General features: G+C 36.0%; 1 protein-coding gene across 1 annotated transcript in view; it reads left to right on the top strand.

Annotated features, from left to right (window-relative positions):
* Window positions 1-22,372: 22,372 nt before the first annotated feature.
* LOC143256669 (glypican-5-like) overlaps window positions 22,373-23,329 on the top strand; it is a 119,996-nt gene continuing 119,039 nt past the window's right edge. Inside the window, exon 1 of the mRNA XM_076514175.1 lies at window positions 22,373-22,761. Within this exon, the coding sequence (XP_076370290.1) occupies window positions 22,551-22,761 (211 nt within the window). The 5' untranslated portion in view covers window positions 22,373-22,550. The remainder of the gene's footprint in view (window positions 22,762-23,329) is intronic.

Genomic DNA, 23,329 nt, shown 5'->3' with positions numbered 1-23,329 from the left:
CAAAATATGTTAGATTCATTTACTATGTTGGATCGAAACAAACGTAACGCATAATGTGTGTAAAAAGACACGTATCAGTGGTGGTTTTTACTTGAACCTCTATTTCTCATCTTAACCAAATTTTCTCTTTCGTTTATTTCCAGGACACGTTTTCTTCAACGAAACCTGAAGTATTCCTAATAATTATTGATAATGGTTACGAATCTTGGGAACTGATGCTGTCTAATGCTTGTTAGTTTGTTTAGAATTAAGCGAAAAGCTGCAAGTGGGCTATTTGTGCCCTGTCCAACATAGGTATCGAAACCCTGTTTCTAGCGGTGTGAGTCCGCAGACATACCGCTGTGCCACTGGGGGCCTGTTTAATGCAGTCTCAGAATTGAAAGATGCGGGCATTCGAACATTTCGCTCAACAATAAATAACGTTTCAACGATCAGAATGCGCTTAACACGGATCTGTTTTTAATTATATCAGAAAAATCAGTCACACAGATCGTCAACCGGATGCTAACGTATTCTTTCACGCTGGCAAAAACGATTTCCGGCATCCTTTTAATCAAACTTGTTTTATACCACATATGGATCTGAACTTGATATTTCATTTAGAAATACGATCTCGTATTTTACGAAGAAAATAAAAGTGATTCTTTTTCTGAACAGCTGTTTAGGAAAAAAGTAAAAAGTGAAAGTATTTATAAAACTAACCATACTTACCTATAAAGTGAAAGTATTTATAAAACTAACCATACTTACCTATAAAGTGAAAGTATTTATAAAACTAACCATACTTACCTATAAAGTGAAAGTACTTATAAAAACTAACCATACTTACCTATATCAGAAACACTTCAAAATGTTAGACTCAAAAGAGTAATTCGTAACCAGCTCGAGGGTTTTATAAAGGTCAAGGTAAACTGTCAATAACCCAAGAAAATTACAGCTTTCATAGTAAAATGTCACCAGCTCAAGGATATTACAATTAGAGTAAACTGCAACTATCTCAAGGAAGGAATCACAACAGTTAGAGTAAAGTGTCACCAGCTCATGGAAAGAATCACAACAGTTAGAGTAAAGTGTCACCAGCTCATGGAAAGAATCACAACAGTTAGAGTAAACTAACACCAGTTCATGGAAGGAATCACAACAGTTAGAGTAAACTGCTACCAGCTCATGGAAAGAATCACAACAGTTAGAATAAACTGTCACCAGCTCATGGAAAGAATCACAACAGTTAGAGTAAACTAACACCAGTTCATGGAAGGAATCACAACAGTTAGAGTAAACTGTTACCAGCTCATGGAAAGAATCACAACAGTTAGAATAAACTGTTACCAGCTCATGGAAAGAATCACAACAGTTAGAATAAACTGTCACCAGCTCATGAAAAGAATCACAACAGTTAAAAGAAACTGTCACCACCTCATGAAAAGAATCACAACAGTTAAAAGAAACTGTCACCAGCTCATGGAAAAAATCCCAACAGTTAGAGTAAATTGTCACCAGTTCATGAAATGAATCGCAACAATTAGAATAAACTGTATTTCAAAACGGCTGGTATGGGTATTAACACTTTTACTGATAAGGAGAGAACAACGTTTCGACTTTTCTTGGCCATCTTCAGGTTGAGAAAGAGAGAGTTTGCAAGTGACCGTTGCCGGACACATGCTTTAGGGACAAGAGTATAAACGAGTACGGGATTGTAGGGGGCGTTGCAGTTAGATGTTAGGCTATTAATTAGTATAGGTATAAAGGTGTTCCTTTATATTGGTTTAATTTTGGTATAAGTTGTTGTATAAGTAGGGTTTCTTTGATTTTACGTTTGTTTATATTTGTTTCCCTACTTAATATCTGGGTGTTTTCTATGGTCATGTTGTGTTTATTTGATTTGCAGTGTTCATAAACGTGTTAAAGTGCTTTTTGTGTTATTTGAATCTGGTTTCCATTTTTCTGCTTGTTTCTCCAATATAGAAGTCGTGGCAGTTGTTGCATTGTATTTTATAAATTATGTTGGTGTTGTGTTTGTCAGTGTAGTTTTTACATAGTATGAACTATTCTTTTGTACCTGGTTTTTGAATAAATTTAATGCTTACTGAATGCGGTGTTTTGTTATAAGATTTTTCCAAATGTTGGTTATTTTTTCACTGATGTCGGGAGCATATGGTATGCAGTAGTATAAGGTTTTGTAGTCTGTTGTATCTTGGGATTTAGTGTTGTTGCTCTATGTGTGTGTGTTTAATTTTTTCCCCGGTTTTTTGAGGAAATTTGTTGATGTTGATGAAGTTTTATTTTGTTGATTTCATCGTTAATTTCATCGGGTGAACATAGTTTTGTGGTTGTGTTTATTTGGTTTCTTAATATGTTGAGATTTTGTTTTGTTTCATGTGCTGAGTCTCTGGGAATGTATAATCCAGCATAGGTGATTTTTCTGTGGATTTCTGTTTTGAATTGTGTGTCAGTTCTAGTGATCTTGAGGTTAAGAAATGCTATTTGGTTAGTTTTTTCCTGTTCACAGGAAAACGTAATGTTGGGGTGTATCGAGTTAACGTGATTGAAAAACTAAGTGTGTGTTCTGTATATGTGAATCCAGCAATTGTATCATCAACATATCTGTACCAGTATAGTGGTGGGTGTAAGGCTGAATTGATCGCTTGTGATTCGATCTGTGTCATAAAATGTTGGCCTGAACTGGTGACACGGGATTCCCCATACTTAGGCCATTTATTTGTAGGTAGTTTTTGTGGTTTTGAATTCTATAAGGGTTGCCACTTGGTTACTGGGAATGTGTATCAATGTGATCGTTTATTTCCTAGAAATAAAGTTCTAAGGCTAATTGATTAAGAACGTATTTAAAGTTAAAAGAGTCTTTGACAAAGAAGTGGCTGATGTTACATATTTAGAAAATGCCCACACTATATTTTTACCAAGGTTGTGATTAAATTATTCGTAGGTCGACATTATGGGTTGTAATGGACAATCGGGTTTGTGAGGTTTGGGGGTACAGTATACTTGTGATGTGCGTGAGTCAGTCTTTTGTAGGTAAGAATATATGTTTTCTGATATTGTGTTGGCTTTTTGATTTGTAGTTGTATTTTGTTTAATTGGTTTTCATATGTTTTTTGTTGGATTTGTGTTTAGTAGTTTAAATTTGTTCGTATCTGATAAGATGTTCATTTTTTGAATATATTCATTTGTGTTCATTATAACTATAGCATTGCCTTTATCTGCTTTTAGAATTTTGACGTTGTTGTCTTGTTTTAATTGTTTTTTAAATTAATATATTTTTGTGTGAATTTGTTTTGTTTTCTCTTCTGTGAAATTATGTTGACAGATTTGTATGAAAATTCTTTGAAAAGGTTGTTTAAGATACTGTTTTGAGGTGTTTCAGGGAAATAGATGTTTTCAGTTCTACCTGGAAAGATGGGCTGTTGATTGTAGGTGGAACTGTTGTCAAAGTTCTATTCTTCCTTGTGGTTGTTTTCCGTTATTTTGTTGGTGTTTTCAGTTTGTGTAGAATGGATCACCAGTCTTCTAGCTAGGTCTTCCAGGCAGACTTTCATTTCAATGGATGGAATATTTTTAAATGTTACTGTGAAGTTAGGTCCTTTGTTGAGTAGATGTGTTTCTTCATTGCTTAATTGTCAGTTGGATCTGTTAATTACGAGGTTTGCTGATGGTTCGTCTTATTGACACCTTAATTTCTCCAGTTTCCTGTTGTGGTAAACCTTCTTTTCCTTGTCTTTCTTTCTATTCAGTTGATTGATGTTACATTGTATGAGCCCATAAATGTCTGGTTGAATGCAGCAGGCCAGTTGATAGTTTAGATTCATTTTTTGTTTCTGTAAGCATTTAGTTTTTTTATATTTCGAGCTTAACATGGCTTTTAGTAGTTTTGTTTTCTGTAAATTGTGGGTAATGTTTGTACACTGGGTAAAATTCTTTGATAGTTTTATCTTCATAAAACTAGGGATTAATTTTTTTCTGCACTGTTGGATGAAATAAATGTAATTTCTTCTATTGATGAGTTTTGATTTAAGTTTCTTGGTTTCATTTGGATTGCACGAGCGTGTAGGTTAACAATGGCGTAATGTAGGTAACTTCAGACATAATGGAGTTTAAACAGATAACACATTACAGAAAGAAACACAAAAGACACGCTTCTCGTATAATGGCCATGGTTAAGTAATTTTTGATGACGAGAAACTCAACTTGAAATAAAAATAAATGGTCTAAGTACGGGGAATCCCGTGTCACCAGTTCAGGCCAACATTTTTATGACACAGATTGAATCTCAAGCGATCAATTCAGCCTTACATCCTTCGCTATACTGGTACAGATATGTTGATGATACAATTGCTGGATTCACATATACAGAACACATACTTAGTTTTTCAATCACGTTAACTCGATACACCCCAATATTACGTTTTCCTGTGAACAGGAAAAAACTAACCAAATAGCATTTCTTAACCTCAAGATCACTAGAACTGACACACAATTCAAAACAGAAATCCACAGAAAAATCACCTATGCTGGATTATACATTCCCAGAGACTCAGCACATGAAACAAAACAAAATCTCAACATATTAAGAAACCAAATAAACACAACCACAAAACTATGTTCACCCGATAAAATTAACGATGAAATCAACAAAATAAAACAACACTTTATCAACATCAACAAATTTCCTCAAAAAACCGGAGAAAAAGTATACACACACACACACACATAGACCAACAACAATAAATCCCAAGATACAACAGACTACAAAACCTTACACTACTGCATGCCATATGTACCCGACATCAGTGAAAAAATAACCAACATTTGGAAAAATTTTATAACAAAACATCACATTCCAGTAAACATCAAATTTATTCAAAAATCAGGTACAAAAGAATAGTTCATACTATGTAAAAACTACACTGACAAACACAACACCAACATAATTTATAAAATACAATGCAACAACTGCCACGACTTCTATATTGGAGAAACAAGCAGAAAAATGGAAACCAGATTCAAATAACACAAAAAGCACTTTAACACGTTTTTGAACACTCCAAATCAAATAAACACAACATAACCATAGAAAACACCCAGATACTAAGTAGGGAAACAAATATAAACAAACGTAAAATCAAAGAAACCCTACTTATACAGCAACTATACCAAAATTAAACCAATATAAAGGAACACCATTATACCTATACTAATTAATAGCCTAACATCTAACTACAAAGCCATCTGCAATCCCGTACTCGTTTATACTCTTGTTCCTAAAGCATGTGTCCGGCAACGGTCACTTGCAAACTCTCTCTTTCTCAACCTGAAGATGGCCAAGAAAAGTCGAAACGTTGTTCTCTCCTTATCAGTAAAAGTGTTAATACCCATATCAGCCGTTTTCAGATACATTTTTATCACAAGTCGGTTTCTCGTAATCAACAATCATAGTAAATTGTCACCAGCTCATGGAATGGGAGTTTGAAGTTTGAAAAGTGGTTTCTCACCAGAAACACTGTTTTATAAACAAGAACACACATGTCTCTGTTTTATCACTGTTTTATAAACAGAAACACTGTTTTATAAACAAGAACACACATGTCTCTGTTTTATAAACAAGAACACACATGTCTCTGTTTTATAAACAAGAACACACATGTCTCTGTTTTATAAACAAGAACACACATGTCTCTCTAATCTACTACAGCAATCCTATTTCTCAAGAAGTATTTATATATATTGAAACTTTCTGTGACCGAACAGTGAATTTTCCTATCATTCCTATCAGTCTAAATACGCAAAGTGTTTTTCAGTAAAAGGAAGCAAACCATGGATTTTTGGATTTAGAGTTTGGTATGTAAATCGGTGGACACGCTCAGCCCTGGAAAGTCGGATTTTGAAAACTAGTATTGATTAGTTTAATTTAGACTGATCTACATTTGTAGCCCACAATTAATCTTTATGCAAATGTTATTAATTCCTGAAGATGTTGATTAAACTTGAACATTACGAAAGTCTTGATATTCTGGTCATGTGGAAATAAGTCTTTCACGAGAAGCAGCAAAAGAAAAAAGGCCAAAAAGAACTAATTTTAAAATGTATAAAATTTATAACATATCTCAATTTGAATGATTTTGAACATTTTACCTGCGTATCATATCCAAATCTTAGGTTTGGTTTGAATTTGCACAAAGCTACTCGAGGGCTGTCTGCACTAGTCGTCCCTAATTTAGCAGTGTAAGACTAGAGGAAAGGCAGCTAGGCATCACCACCCACCGCCAACTCTTGGGCTACTCTTTTACCAACGAATAGTGGGATTGACCGTCACATTATAACGCCCCCACGGCTGAAAGGGCGAGCATGTTTGGTGCGACAGCAATTCGAACCCGCTACCCTCGGATTACGAATCGAACGCCTTAATCCACCTGGCCATGCCGGGCCGGCGCAACAAATGAGGAAAGGAAACACAGAGGGTGAGTACATTATGTTAAAACGATACTGGAGCTTCATAACGTCGTTGCAGTCCATGTCGCCACGGTCGGGTCATACTCTATCTGACGACTGGTTGTTTTGACAGTAGCTTTCTTTTGTGGTTTCCAGTTTAAAAAGATTCATGTTTAAAGCATACCATTCCTGTATGCAAACTTTCCATAATCGTACGAGGACGAAGGCTTCCAAGAAACCATTTAAAAAGTCTGATTACATAAAAACTTATAAGTGCTACATCAGGCGACTTGACCAGTATGTTTTTGCATAAAATAGTACAAATATCTGTTTTTTTATTGAGATACTTGAGGCGTGCGACGCTTGAAATGGAGGTATAACTGGAAGCCTTATGCTGGTGAGCCCATAACCTGTTGGTCTACTTTTTAGACTGAGCGATCCCTCTTCAGCGTGTCATGTGTACTGTTGCCTTGGCACGTGAACAGATTTAATCACAGACTTTTGTGTTAATGTATTCTCTTCTTGCATTTAACTTACAACCCTCGAGGCAGGACTTATAACAGATATTTATTTGGATTGTAGTAGTCCTCCAGTTGATTCAAGTTTCTTGGTTTTTCAGTGTCTTTAAGGATAAGGAACAATTCCGTCTCGGAAATTTTTTGGAAAATCTCAAATAAAATAGTTTTAAAATCCTGAGTATATTTCCTTAAACAACAGCTAATTATTGTTTGCTGGAAGGTAAGCACAGAAATCGAATAACGGTTTTTAGCGTTGTATGCATTAAGACTTATCGCTGTGCTTGAAGGATATAGTAAAATATCTGAAATTAGAGATAGTCGGTCTTATTAGACACTTTTATCTATAAATTATGAAATTTTCAGTTTGACTGAAGTTAAGCACAATGCTACACAATGGGCTATCTGTGCTCTGCCCACCAAAGGTATCGAAACTCGGTTTATAGCAGTATAAGTCCATAGACATACCGCTATGCCATTGGGGGCATGAGTTGTCAGAAAACCATGTCGTATGTTTGCATATAATCTTTGTTGTATAGCATTTACATGAATATATTTTCTTCTACCATACCTTCCGACAGCTCAGCGGTGAAACTAAGGGTTTATAATGCTAAAAATCAGGTTTCTATTCCTTCAGAAGTGGAGCACAAATTATCTTAAATTTCAAATATACAGTGTTAACATTATTTTAAAGATTTTTCATTGTACTTTAGAGAAAAAATTCGCAAAATATTGAAGTTCAAGAGACACGATAAAGCATTTTGGTAAAATTATCGTAAAAGCTGCTCAGTTGCTCGTTTGTTTCGGAATTTTTGAGCAAGGTTCTTCAAAGTGCAACTTGCACATATCTATTCATAATTTTGCACTGATAAACTAGACGGGAGGCAGCTAGTCAACAGCACTTACCACCAACCCTTAGGTTGTTCTTACTTAATCGATAGGACAGTGGGATCCGATTGTCATTAATATATTTCACTCCACAGTGTGGCGCTGGCAATAATCCGCAGTTTGTGAACCTTCAGGTTCACGGTATATTTGTTCTTCTTTAAAAAATGTTCGTAATGATGTAATCACAATAATTCTCAATTAAAATAGCAGAAACAAGAAAATTCATATTAACTTGTTTTACAAAAGTGCATGTTTTATTATACATAAATATATATATATTTATTACAAATTATCGTTGCATTGAAAATTATTCCAAAACGCAATTTTATATATATTTAGTTTGTTTATCACGAATTTTGTGCAAAACTACACGAGGACTATCTGCGCTAGCCGTCCATAGTTTAGCAGTGTAAGACTAGAGGGAAGACAGTCACCACCATCCACCGTCATCTCTCGGGATACTCTTTTTTTACCAACGAATAGTGGGATTGAACATAGCATAATAACGCCCTCGCGGCTGAAAGAGCGGGCATATTTGTTGTGATGGACACTCGAACCCGCGACTCTCAAATTACGAATCGAGCGCCCTAACCACATGGCCATGCCGGGCTATATATTCAGTTATTTTCGTTTCAGAACTTCACATACGCAATATAGAATAGGAATTTATTTCTCTAAAATAACTTCATCTTGATACACAATAAGATTTTTATTTCCAGAAATTATTTCCTAAGGTGTGAGTTTTGCAAGACACAAAAGCAGAAAATAAGATTTTTTTTCTTCTTTGGATAATTAATTGTAAACAGGCTTTGAAATTTGAAAGTAGCATAAATTTTGTTCCTGGATAGTACGTGTTATTTCTTAATTGCTTACGTTGTAAAGTACAGAAAATGGTTATTATTCCCTTTAAACTTTGCTTTTATGACATGGATAATGAAATTTAGAAATTAACCTATTTTCTATATAACAACAGGCATATTTGCACATTTTCATTTACATAAGGTCTGAATAAAACAACATATGAATCAAGATTACATGTATTTATACTAAAGTTATACAAAAACGAACAAAAATGTTTAGAAGTGAGTAGTTTTTCGAGATTTGCGACTGTAATGTAAATCACTTTCACGTATCAGCTCCCATCATGCTTTCGTTATACGCTCCCAGGTTACAAAAGCAAAGTTTGAGGAGAAAAATAGGTCTTTTCCATTAAATTTAGGCACAAGCAATTGGGAAATATACTTTCTGCCCACGAACAAGAAAAAGTAAAAATTTTGTTACATACTGTTATTAGGTAGGTAGTTATGCGCTTCCAAGTGGCACAGCGGTGTGTCTCCAAACCTATCCTGCTACCAACTATGGTTTCGATACTCATAGTGAGAAGAGTACAGATAACCCTTTGTGTAGCTTTACGCTTAACAACACCACGTGGTTAAAGCGGTATCTACCAGGTTTTTATATTACCGTTAAAAACAATGTCTCTTTCACAAATACAACCCCTGTAGGCCAGTGGTTCGCGACTTGTACTCTGCTGAGGGTCATGAATGTGGCTCACCAATACTTCCTACTTAGAGCAGTTACTATCCTATGTTAGTTTGTTATAAAAATGTAAATAGCACTAAACAGGGAAGTTGCTTGAATGCACGTATAGTTAGAGCCCCTGCTGCAGAGGGGGAAAAAATGTTAAGTTCTTAAAAGATAATTCTGTTTAATAAATTTTATTTTACGTATTTTAAACTCATATTTGCATAAATTAATGGAAAATAAAACATAGAGTATATATTTTTATGTTTTCGTGATGTTAGGAAAACACCTAGGTTAAAAAATGAAATACGAAAAGTATACGTCTTTAAAATCAAACCAACACCTTTAATATGATTAAATTCGTTCTAATGATACGAAATTTAACTAGTCATAAGGGGGATTACCCCTTGCTAGTGCAGCGGTAAGTCTACGGATTTACAACCCTAAAATAAAGAGTTCGATTCCACTCGGTGGGCTCAGCAGACAGTCCGATGTGGTTTTGCTATATGAAAATACACACTCATATGGGATTTTTTTTTAAATATATATTTAATACCAATGTAAACTTTACATAATTCATCAGGAAATGCAGTTGAAAAGATTCGTAATACTTCTACAATTCAACCAAATATTTCTTAATTAGGTTAACTGATTAATTAAAAATTCATTTGCTCTGCTGTTTAAAAACTGTAAATGAATAAAACAAAACATGGTAATTCAAAACAAAATCTAACGTTTCTATCATTAATTAATATTGAAGCAAAGGTAACATCCGACCTGAGTAGCTCGAGGTATATATGTTTCATGTTTTAAATTTCACAGAAGTTTCGATATATTTAATCTAATGGACAAGGTTTTATCTAATGGTTTTATTGGATTTCCGTGGATAACATTTCCTTTTATATTTTCTTTCTAATTATAAAGACAAAGGGTCCGGCACAGCCAGGGGGTTAAGGCATTCGACCCGTAACCTGAGGAACGCGGGTTCGAATCCCCGTCACACCAAACATACTCGCCCTTTCAGCCATGTTGGCATTATAATGTAACGGTCAATCCCACTAGTCGTTAGTAAAAAAGTAGCCCAAGAATTGGCGGGGGTTGGTGATGACTAGCTGCCTTCCCTCTCGTCTTACACTGCTAAATTAGGGATGGCTAGCGCAGATAGCCCTCGTGTAGCTTTGTGCGAAATTCGAAAACAAACAAACAATCGAATTATTGATATTGGGCTAGAGGACTTGCCAGTAGAGGCGTGTAACATTCAATAAGTACGCTTGTAGTGTTATGATACTCCCTTTGTTAAAACCCCGAATACTGCGTGTAAAGAAGGATGTGATAATTATTGGCAGTTTTATTGTGATGCAAATCACTTGAAATACCAACCAAAAGGTCATCCTTCGCAGCCTGTACGAACGTTATATATCAATAAGGCTTGGAAAAATGCTATTTGACATATATGATTCATACTGCATCGTGGTAGCTCTTGAGAGACTGATATTGTAAGGCTATACTGAAGGAGTTAACATAACTAAGTACTTATCTAACACTTAATAAATTATTCTTTGTGTCAGTTCTCTTATTATTTGTTACCCTATATCGTTTTATACCATATAATTCTGCAGTTTATAAAAATTGAATAAATCTAATTAATGCATATCATTTGCAGTATATGTTTCCGTGGAAATAAACTGATAAATTTCTGCCAGGTTATATCAGTTTTTCTAGTATTGAATGATCACGTAAATATAATTGTTAATCAGTTTATTTTATCATCAGATACTGATTAATATTCTTTATTACTAGGTCCTAATTCTTATTTAGTAATGCAAGTAATTAAGTGACATACGTAGTCTTGGTGATCGTAACCTAGTACAAATCATGCCAACGATGTTTAGGTTGATATGGATTAAATACTGTCGTTATTTTGATTGAGTCTTAAGATTCTTAAATGTTCTGGTAATGATGTTGCATTAATTACGGAAAAATAGCAATAAGTTGCTGAAACACCCACGGTGTTTAATTTATATCTCAGAACGACCGTTATGGGTATTAACACTTTTATTGATAAGGAGAGATTTTGGACACATTCAAATCCTCTCTTTCTTAATCTGAAGATGACCTAAGAAGGTCAAAACGTTGTTCTCTCCTTATCAATAAAAGTGTTAATACCCGTAACAGCCGTCCTGAGATACAATTTTACTGCAAGTGGGTTTCTCGTCTTCAAGAGTGTTTAATTTCTGCTTGGCCTAAATCGACACGTAACTGGTCAATGTTTCAGCCTGTAGTTAACTACATAGCTGTACATTTATTTGACTTGTATTCATTGTAACTGTATCACAAACTGTTCCTGGACATCTTCAATGCTCTCTTAACATGTAAGGTATTTTAATGTGCCAATAAAATATTAACATGTGAAAAAAAACAACAAAAACTGACCATGTCATTGGTAGAACAATGTTCTATTATTAGTGTCTATTTTTGGCTGGTTATGTACGGTCTTACCAAGCAGAGTAAATACAGTGTTTAAAATAAGTACGTTAGCTTCCTTTTTTATTGAATCTTAATCATTTGAACATTTGTCAACGCTTAACTCTAAGTACACAATATACAAATGTCTCTGATAGTCTGGGCCATACGGTCCTGCAAACATTAAAGAACATTTCAGTCAACAGTGCCTACGGCTAGAGGTGTAACAGAACTCCTCTCAACCGGCTTCACAAAATTTAGTCGATGACAGAAAGTCATTGCCACACCCCCAATAGGCGGTTTCAAACCTCCCATTAACACCCGAAGGTCGTTAAACTCCAACTCGTTTGGATTTTGAAACCGATTGAAAATACTTCCACAGAAAATAAATCTCTGTTACAGCGAACTATATCTCAATGCTGTTAATATCATCAGCAGATCGAACGTTTCTCAGCACGTACATTCGTTCCTTTAAAAAATAACTTATCATTTCAGCGTAATGTACTTATTTTCTTTCCGTGTTTGTATATTTTGCTAGCTACTGTTAAAAATGTCCTTGTTTAGCTTTGCACGAAATTGGGGCCCGGCATGGCCAAGCGTGTCAAGGCGTGCGACTCGTAATCTGAGGGTCGCGGATTCGCATCCCGGTCGCGCCAAACATGCTCGCCCTTTCAGCCGTGGGGGCGTTATAAAGTGACGGTCAATCCCACTATTCGTTGGGAAAAGAGTAGCCCAAGAGTTGGCGGTGGGTGGTGATGACTAGCTGCCTTCCCTCTAGTTTTACACTGCTAAATTAGGGACGGCTAGCACAGATAGCCCTCGAGTAGCTTTGTGGGAAATTCCAAAACAAACAATGTACGAAATTTGAAAACAAACAAATAATAAAAACAACAATTTCACTAAACGTTCAGATTCTAAAGACAGACACTCTTTTTGCTATTGCCTTGCATATTTTGTGAATATTGTACAATTTCAGCTATATCTTCAAGAATCTAAACTTAATGGAGAGAAGGTTTTATTTCTCACTTAAGAACTTTTACAGAAACTTAAACGTTTTATAATCTGAACGCAAATGGCAACAGATGAAAGCTCGAGGAATTAAACCAAAACAGTTCTGATTTCTTAAAGGTTAAAAACCAAAACAGCTCTGGTTTCATAAGGGTTTCTTAAAGGTTAAAAACCAAAACAGCTCTAGTTTCATAAGGGTGAAGGCTTGTACTTTAAAAGTTGTCTGTTAGAAGGGCTTAGATATACTACATGGCCAAAAGTATGTTGACATCCGACCATCACACCCATATGTGTTTCTTGAACATCTAATTCAAAACAAATGGGCATTATTATGGAGTTGGTCCCTCCTTTGCTGTCATAACACCCTCCATTCTTCTGGGAAGGCTTTTCACTAGGTTTTGGAACATGCCTGCGAGGATTCGCTCCAATTCAGCCACAAGAGTATTAGTGAGGTCGGGTACTGATGTCGAGCGAGAAGGCCTGGCTTGCAGTCGGCATTCCAATTCATCCCAAAGGTGTTCAATGGGACTGAAGTCATGGATCTCTGCAAGTCATTCAAGTCCTTACCCACCAACTTCGGCAAACCATGTCTTTATCGACCTCGCTTTGTGCACAGAAGCATTGTTATGCTGAAACAATAAAGGGCCATCCTCAAACTATTGCCACAAAGCTGGAAGCACACAATTCTCTAAAATGTCATTGTGTACTGTGGCATTAAGATTTTCCTTCACTGAAAAGAACAAAGAACCTAGCCCAAACCATGGAAAACAGCCCCAGACCATTATTCCTCCTCCACAAAACTTTACAGTTAGCATTATGCATTTAGGCAGGTAGCATTCTCCTGGCATCCGCCAAACCCAGATTCGTCATTCAGACTGCCAGGTAGTGAAGCGTAATTCATCACTCCAGAGAACGCGTTTCCACTGCTCCAGAGTCAAATGGTGGTGTGCTTTACACCACTCCAGCCGACGTTTGGCATTGCACATGGTGATCTTAGGCTTGTGTGTGGCTATGAAAACCAATTTCATGAAGCTCTTGACGAACATTTCTTGTGCTGACGTTGTTGCCAGAGGCAGTTTGGAATTCGGTAGTGAGTGTTACAACTGTGGACAGACGATGTTTACACGCAACGTTCTTCAGCACTCGGCGGTCCAGTTCTGCGAGCTTGCGTGGCCTACCGCTTCGTGGCCGAGCTGTTGTTGCTCCTAGACGTTTCCAATTCACAATAACAGCACTCATAGCTGACTGAGGCAGCTCTAGCAGAGCAGAAATTTGACGAACTCACTTGTTGGAAAGGTGGCATCTTATGACAGTGCCACGTTGAAAGTCACTGAGCTCTTCAGTATGACCCATTCTACTGCCAATGTTTGTCTATGGAGACTACATGGTTGTATGCTTGATTTTTGGCACCTGTTAGTAAGGGGTGTGGCTGAAATAACCAAACCCACTAATTACAAGGGTGCCCACATACTTTTGTCCATGCAGTGTATAAACTAACATTTCTAGTTTTTCTATTGTAGAAAGATTATTATATACGGTTCAAACTGTAGAAGTTTCTATAAAAACAACTTTATTAAATCGCATGAATGTGTGATGAGGCATTTAAAAATAAAGAGAGGTTAAACAGTGAAACTGAATACTGCTAAATTATGAACATTTTTCGAGGTTCGCATGTTAACTCATGAAACTCACAAATTGTACAAATTAACTAAAGTACGAGAGACGAATCTGAGCTAATAATGTAATGGTTCAATATTTATTCAAAGCGGTGTCCACGATCTATGATAACAATACTAGGTTTGGTTTGGTTTGTTTTGAATTTCGCGCAAAGTTTCACGAGAGCTATCTGCGCTAGCCGTCCCAAATTTAGCAGTGTAAGAGTAGAGGGAAGGCAGTTAGTCATCACTATCCACTGCCAACTCTTGGGCTACTCTTTTACCAACGAATACTGGGATTGACTATCACATTATAACGCCCCCACGGCTGAAAGAGCGAGCATGTTTGGTGAGACGGGGATTCGAACTCGCGACCCTCAGATTACGAGTCGAGTTCCTTAACCACCTGGCCACGCTGGGCCGTCAACAATGCTAGAACGAGTGATTAGTTCTTGCAGTTCCATTTTCCACCACCAGTGGAGTTATACTTGTTGGATCTGGTTATGTATTATTTCTTTGGAGTACAGTTTCAACTGCGTAATGCACTGAGATTATTGTTTATCTTTCTTTTTCACACTCATCCTAAAGTTAATCAACCGGACGCATGTGGCTACATCCGAATGAGCATTAGGGCGACTCAAAAGTATAGAAATTCATGAAAATTGCATGATAACGGTATTATACGAATTCTTGTTCGTACCTGCGTCTTGCAGAGTAACAAGGGCGCTGTCTGATTTGGACGTGTTTTCGGATGATGTTCTGGTTTGACATCAAGTTATCCTGAAAGTATAAAAAGCTCATCTTGATAATTCTCTCCGCTTTTCACAAGTTTCAATTATCATTGTAACAACAATCTGCAACAACAATAAATCAACTTGAAATACTCTCGCAGCATGCTGTAGACCATTTTTGGAATTTTGTATCATCATATAGTAGATTGTCTTAACAGTTTCAAACACTTAAATAGGTTTGTGCTTCATTCAATATGATAGCGGGCTTCTATTCGTCACGTGCTTGTTACAGATTCTCAAGATTTCGAAAGTTAATCTTAAGTTTCGTTATGTGTTTTTGGAGACGCTTACGTACACACACCTCATGCATCGCGTTTGTAGAACCTCAATCAATGTGTATTGTCCTGCTTGCAGTTCCAAAGGAACTAACTACAGCTATGTTCGTGGGTTACTTTCGATGACAAATTGTTTAAACTCTTCTCCACTGCCTCGGGTGTGAGACTGATACCCAGTGGAGTAGCTTGTGTTTTCTTTTTGTGAAACATAGAGACTTTGGTATTTTTCTGTTTTTATAATAGTGGAATCAAAGAATCTCGTGTCGATATATCCTGTAATCTATCCCTAACAGAACGGAATACTATTGGTTTCATCTGTGTTTACAAGCCACAACCTTACTGTATCCCTACCAGAAAGGGACAAATTCTTAATAATCTGTCTTTACAAATCACAATTCTTCACGTGGATTGTAACGAGAAAGTCCGGACACTTGTGTTGCCACAAGCCATAAAAGTGGGCAGAAGAAAGCTGTCTTGTAATGATATTAACATCTTGTATTTTGCTTGAAACTAAGTCTGTCAAAAATCTAGCAAGCCAGCATTAAGATGATGGAAATGGTTATGAGCTTTTGCTATATTTCCTTATAAAAACTTAATCGATATATTTTATTATTACAATATTATCATACTTTATACTACAGAAAGTAATAAATGGTCCTATAAGTAGCAGATCGCAATGAACATTAGAAATTAATATTCCTACACTTTCAACAAACTCTAGTAGTATTTCTAAAGTACGAACCATTCCAACCAAACTGAAAGGTTGTTTAGGGGTTGATCCTACCAGGTCTGTATTCAGTCATCTCATTTTGAATTTATTTATTTATCTTGTTATATTATACCTTTGCACATCTGTTTCGTCACGTTTTAAGCACCTGCTACGACCTAACACATTCTTATGGGAATAATTCATTACCTGATATAGGTTGCAATTCATATATATTGTCCACTAATTTTGAAACTTCCTAAGCCAGTTACACAATTCTTTGAATTAACTGGTGATTTTCAAAACGTAGCTCTTAGAACTGTGTGAGCATTTGCTAGCAATACAGATAAAGTAATTTAACTCTTAAAGAAAGAGAGTTAGCGAGAATATATTTACCAGTCACAACTATTGTGTTAGTATATAATTATACACTAATACATTTCTGGTTTCTTACTTGGTCTGTAGAAGAGAAGTTGTGAAGTTTACTGGAACTCTGCAGACGTAACCCTAGTTACTGGTATCTAGATTACGTTGGAAGAGTTTCTTTAACCAAACACAAAATGATAATGATTATCACTCCATCCTATACTTCAAGACATAAAGCGTGTCTGCACTCCATCCTATACTTCAAGACATAAAGCGTGTCTGCACTCTGTCCTATACTTCAAGACTTAAAGCGTGTCTGCACTCTGTCCTGTACTTCAAGACTTAAAGCCTGTCTGCACTCTGTCCTATACTTCAAGACTTAAAGCGTGTCTGCACTCTGTCCTATACTTCAAGACTTAAAGCCTGTCTGCACTCTGTCCTATACTTCAAGACTTAAAGCGTGTCTGCACTCTATCCTGTACTTCAAGACTTAAAGCGTGTCTGCACTCTATCCTGTACTTCAAAACTTAAAGCGTGTCTGCACTCTATCCTGCACTTCAAAACGTAAAGCGTGTCTGCACTCTATCCTGTACTTCAAAACTTAAAGCGTGTCTGCACTCTGTCCTGTACTTCAAAACTTAAAGCCTGTCTGCACCCTGTCCTGTACTTCAAAACTTAAAGCCTGTCTGCACTCTGTCCTGTACTTCAAGACTTAAAGCCTGTCTGCACTCTGTCCTGTACTTCAAGACTTAAAGCCTGTCTGCACTCTGTCCTATACTTCAAGACTTAAAGCGTATCTGCACTCTGTCCTGTACTTCAAGACTTAAAGCGTGTCTGCACTCTGTCCTGCACTTCAAAACGTAAAGCGTGTCTGCACTCTATCCTGTACTTCAAAACTTAAAGCGTGTCTGCACTCTGTCCTGTACTTCAAAACTTAAAGCCTGTCTGCACTCTGTCCTGTACTTCAAAACTTAAAGCCTGTCTGCACTCTGTCCTGTACTTCAAGACTTAAAGCCTGTCTGCACTCTGTCCTGTACTTCAAGACTTAAAGCCTGTCTGCACTCTGTCCTATACTTCAAGACTTAAAGCGTATCTGCACTCTGTCCTGTACTTCAAGACTTAAAGCGTGTCTGCACTCTGTCCTGTACTTCAAGACTTAAAGCCTGTCTGCACTCTGTCCTATACTTCAAGACTTAAAGCGTGTCTGCACTCTATCCTGTACTTCAAGACTTAAAGCGTGTCTGCACTCTGTCCTGTACTTCAAGACTTAAAGCGTGTCTGCACTCTATCCTGTACTTCAAGACTTAAAGCGTGTCTGCACTCTGTCCTGTACTTCAAGACTTAAAGCCTGTCTGCACTCTGTCCTATATTTCAAGACTTAAAGCCTGTCTGCACTCTGTCCTATACTTCAAGACTTAAAGCGTGTCTGCACTCAGTTCTGTACTTCCATATTTAACGAATCTCAGCACTCTATCCCATACTCCTATATTTAAAACAATTCTGCACCAAATCCCGTAATTTGATATTTAAAACGTCTCAGCACTCCATCCTGTACGTCAAGATTTAAAAAGTCTCTGTACTCCATTCTGTATTTCAAGACTTAAAAGACACAGCAGTCAAACATTTTCAGCAAGTTAACTGCGCCTCCACAATTCTTTGGCTGACATGGCTGAATGTAGTTCCACTTTAAATGTATAAATGAGATAATGCCTCTTTTAGGTTCATTTAAGACATCTATTAGTCTTTTGAGCATGGTTGCCACAATACAGAGTTTCTAAATCATCTTGCTGTACTTGAATAAGTGTTTGTTTTAGCTTACAATCAAATTTTGTCTCTCTAGCTGCCTTGATTAAGCCTACCTGCTAATACCAGCAAGTATATATAATATTTAATCAACTGTGACTTTTGAAATGTTCATTTTCTTCTTCACAATGATAACAGCAAGTATAAATACATTCTTATCAGATCGAGGATTTGTTCCCCCATACGTATGACCTATCTCATCCAGATACACATTTCTAATGGGCTAAGGAAATCACCATCGTGGCTATCTGGTAAACTTGTACTTTTAATAGCAATAAAATGCTATATGTTGTGCTATAGATGTTCTACTTAGGAGAACGCACATCATAAAACTATAAATTATTGACAAGTCCTATCACTTGTGTCGAAAGCTTTCGATTATTTTCTAGCTATTGTAAGCTATAAGATAATGTTTCATGAAACAATATATTTTAATATCATCGTTGAGATATTCATCCAGGTATTAATTAACCTCCTGCCGCTCACACTGGAACTATTTTTTCAGAAGAACTGTAAGATGTTCGGCAACAAATGAAACAGTCTTTACAAAACACCAATTCCATGAGTTTCGAATAAAACAGAAATTGACAGAAGTCACTTTTTCCTTAACGTATCATCAAACTTCTGAAGGTGCCACATGTTGGAATCATAATTGATGAGAGAAGAAAAACAAGTAAAAGGCCAACTCAAGAGACGTCATGATAACGTAAACACCAACCAGAAGTATCAGCTGTATTTTACACTTATCTGGACACTTCACGAATGATTTAACTTCTCAGGATTTGATACAGTTTGCTAGTCTGTTCACTATCAAGATACACTATTTTTGCAAAAGCATGAGTAGATCCACTGGTTCAGAAATTCAGATACATATCGCTCAGTAACCACAGCTTATTATATTTGTCCAGATTGGCTTAGGACTATAAAGAGACCCATGAATGGAAGGTGATGTAGTTGTAACTATAACAGGTTGCTTTATCTAGTTCTGTCATCCGTTGGTAACAAGTAAATTGGTCACTACAAGAAAAATCCTTCACTCCTACTTCAGGACTCAAAGTTTTATCTGATAACTCTTCAAGTACCCACATATATGTCCTTCATATCTTTTGGTAATGTAGACTTTACACATTCGCGTCGACCTGATTTACATGTGAAAGCATATGAATCATGACTATATCCCATGTTAGTCTCTTCGTATAGTGTTGAAAATAATTAAGGACAAGCTTATTCAGGTTAAACAGCAAATGGCAGGGAAACTGGTCTATCATCAACTTTGCACTTACAAAACCTGATATAGTATATATCTAAGAGCTTGATTTGAGTTTTAGTTTACCCAATGGAACAAAGCTTGCAGCTGGCTTGGTCTCTGGAGTTTTATCCACTTCATACACCTCAGGTATTCTATGGACTGTTGCAAAGACAACTAATAGTCGTCTTTAATCACTGACGTCAATAAATTAGTTTCATCTACATAAGATAGCCTCTGCAGGTGTTTACAGAAATTTGTTGCCGATTGATTACAACAGAAAATAATTACGGATATCATACCCATACTGGAATACTCACCAAATTTCTTCTTAATTTTCGCTGATTTACTTTGGTAAGTGAACGTTTTTAGACAGTTCTTGGCTAGATCAAGTCTGTCCTTAGCAAATGTTATTAACTCCAGGCTGCTATGGCAACAGATTTTAAATATTTAATGAGTTCGAAAATTTTTCCCAAAATTCTAACGCATGGAAGTCTTTTCGGTCAACCTCTTTTGTGTGTTTGCTTAGAAGATTCAGCGATTCAATAAGTGTACCAAATCAGTACAGATGATTTGTTTATGTCACCTACAAACTTCATGGTCGTGCCGGTCTATTTTTGACAGTGCCATGTTTAAAATCGGAAATACAGTTGAAGTTAAAATACATGGCATCTGGAAATTATCTTAATAAGACTGTTTACGTTTTCTTAAAAAAACAACAACCTTAAACCTTTGCAATAGTACTACTAAAGTTACATTACACGTATGGAAATATATCGGAAAAGTGTGGAATATCAACATAACACGGACTGAAAAGTGTTTCAACTCATTCAAACATAAATGCTATTGTTATTGTTAGCATAATTTACAGGCATCTTTTGAAATGAAACAAAACTAATTCGGAGAACCAATCGCAACGAATTAATTATAAAATGCATGAATTCAGTCTTGTTATGCTCCACCAATATAGAAATATCAGGAGGTTAAAGTAAAGTAATAAACGAAGAAGGCATTCTTTTCTATATACTGTTAATTATAAACCTATGTTGTTAGAAGACGATATCACATTAACATTAATATATAGTTTTGTAATTTACCACTTAAGAACTCTCATAAACATGAACTTTCTTTGACACTTGAATTTGATATGTAGTTTCTCAATAAACTGTTTAAGAGATTAATACACATTATTTTGATCTGGTAACTAATGTTAGTGTACAATGTTTAATCTGATGTTTAAAGGTATTGGTATACAGAATCCTGATCTGGTAACTAATGTTAGTGTACAGTGTTTAATCTGATGTTTAAAGGTATTGGTATACAGAATTCTGATCTGGTAACTAATGTTAGTGTACAGTGTTTAATCTGATGTTTAAAGGTATTGATATACAGAATCCTGATCTGGTAACTAATGTTAGTGTACAGTGTTTAATCTGATGTTTAAAGGTATTGATATACATAATCCTAATCTGGTAACTAATGTTATTGTACAGTGTTTAATCTGATGTTTAAAGGTATTGATATACAGAATCCTAATCTGATAACTAATGTTAGTGTACAGTGTTTAATCTGATGTTTAAAGGTATTGATATACAGAATTCTGATCTGGTAAATAATGTTAGTGTACAGTGTTTAATCTGAGGTTTAAAGGTATTGATATACAGAATCCTAATCTGGTAAATAATGTTAGTGTACAGTGTTTAATCTGATGTTTAAAGGTATTGATATACAGAATCCTGATCTGGTAACTAATGTTAGTGTACAGTGTTTAATCTGAGGTTTAAAGGTATTGGTATACAGAATCCTAATCTGGTAACTAATGTTAGTGTGCAGTGTTTATTCTGATGTTTAAAGGTATTGATATACAGAATCCTAATCTGGTAACTAGTGTTTAATCTGTTGTTTAATATAGTACAATAAACACTTAAGCAGTATATTAGAATAATGTCTACGAACATTAATTAGCAGAGTATGTTATTGTTAAATAGCAGATTAAAAACTATACACTAACAAGATTATGTATATGAAATTCCAACAGATTTTAGTATACAGTTGCTTTGTCAATTATGCAAGGCTGTTTTTAAATATATAGAATCGTTCTTTACTCGGCTAATAATCCGAGGGTCGTGGGTTCAAATCCCGGTCGTACCAAACATGCTCGCCTTTTCAGCCTTGGGGGCGTTATAACATGACAGTCAACCCACTATTAATTGGTAAAAGAGTAGCCCAAGAGTTGGCGGTGGGTGGTGATGACTAACTGCCTTCTGTCTAGTCTTACACTGATAAATTAGGAACGGCTAATGCAGAGCGCTTTCGTGTAGCTTTGCGCGAAATTCAAAACAAACCAAACCAAACATAAAAACAACGGAAACAACACCAAAGTCTTGTGATATTTTCTAACTGTATTAACACATAATATAGAGTTTTTTGCATTTCTTTTTTATTATTATTAAATAGCGTCTGTATTGAGAATAACCCAACAGCATTTAAAAAATGTAAAAAAAAACTACTTTAATAATTACGTTCGAGACGTTAGACAGTAAACTTTTACACATTTGGAGGATTTATATTAATTCATATTAGGTTCTAAAACATAGGGTGTAGCGAAATAAGTGATAATTATCGTTTAAATGACACATTTTGCGTTTCATAGCACGTATTAGACGCACTTTTCTAACAGCCAATAGCTATGAAGGTTGTCTTATGACGTAGTTAAACGCTTTTACAGAGGTCGGTAAATTCGGTTAGTATCTGTGATGGCAATTGAGGGAGAGGAAGTAGGATAATTTACGTTACCTGTCTTAGCCAACGAAAGTTCACTTGTAATTGAAACTGTTGGACGTGTTGGTTCAACTGCTTGTTGGTAATGCTAAATATGCCAAGTGTAATTTCTCTTAACTGTTTTTTGACTGCAGTGCTGCTCGTGGTTGTTTCGTCGGGACTCTCCAGTGCAAAGGCGGAAGCTTCGGACGACCTGGAGCCCGTGAACGGTGGGGCCTTGTGTTCCGACGTGAGACAAATATTAGAAAAAAAAGATATAGGTGTTTCCCGTCAGGTACCGGATAGGGAAATTAAAGGTAAATAGAGAAATAATTATTTTTGAATAATTTTCTTGCACTATTGGACTTCGCATATTTAATCGTATGTGTCACCCCATTAAGACTATCCATCGGTGTTCACAACTGTTTTGTAACGTGCTTTATGTTACAATGTAATAATTCGTTTTCAACCCTGAATTAAGTTAGTTGCCTTCGTAACTTCGGTTTGCTTGACTATAACACAAAAACAAATTTCTCGTACTTGCTTTTCGTGGTGTAAAATATTAATCGCTATGGTTGTGATAGTCTTTTTTTTTTCGCGCGTTAAAGATTGAATGTTTTTGTGGTCTTAAATACGACTGTAATTTGTAAACGAGCGCCTCCTAACATACGGGAATTATAGTGATTGTGACAGATGTCGTTAACGGTATGTAAAAACAATCAAAGAAGAAAACGACAGTTTTTAAATTTTTGTTTTTTCAGTGAGAAACAAAATAAAACTTTTTTCTGCTGTCTAATATTAAAGTAAAATCAAATGCTTTGAACTTATGGCTAGCAATATGAATTGTAATTGAGGTTTCCCCGATTCGTGTAATGCGAGTTGGCA

Source organism: Tachypleus tridentatus, chromosome 7 (genome assembly GCF_004210375.1).
Source record: "Tachypleus tridentatus isolate NWPU-2018 chromosome 7, ASM421037v1, whole genome shotgun sequence".
Lineage (NCBI taxonomy): Eukaryota > Metazoa > Arthropoda > Merostomata > Xiphosura > Limulidae > Tachypleus > Tachypleus tridentatus.
Note: the sequence above shows the minus strand (reverse complement) of the source record. Positions and strands in the feature narration are given on the sequence as shown.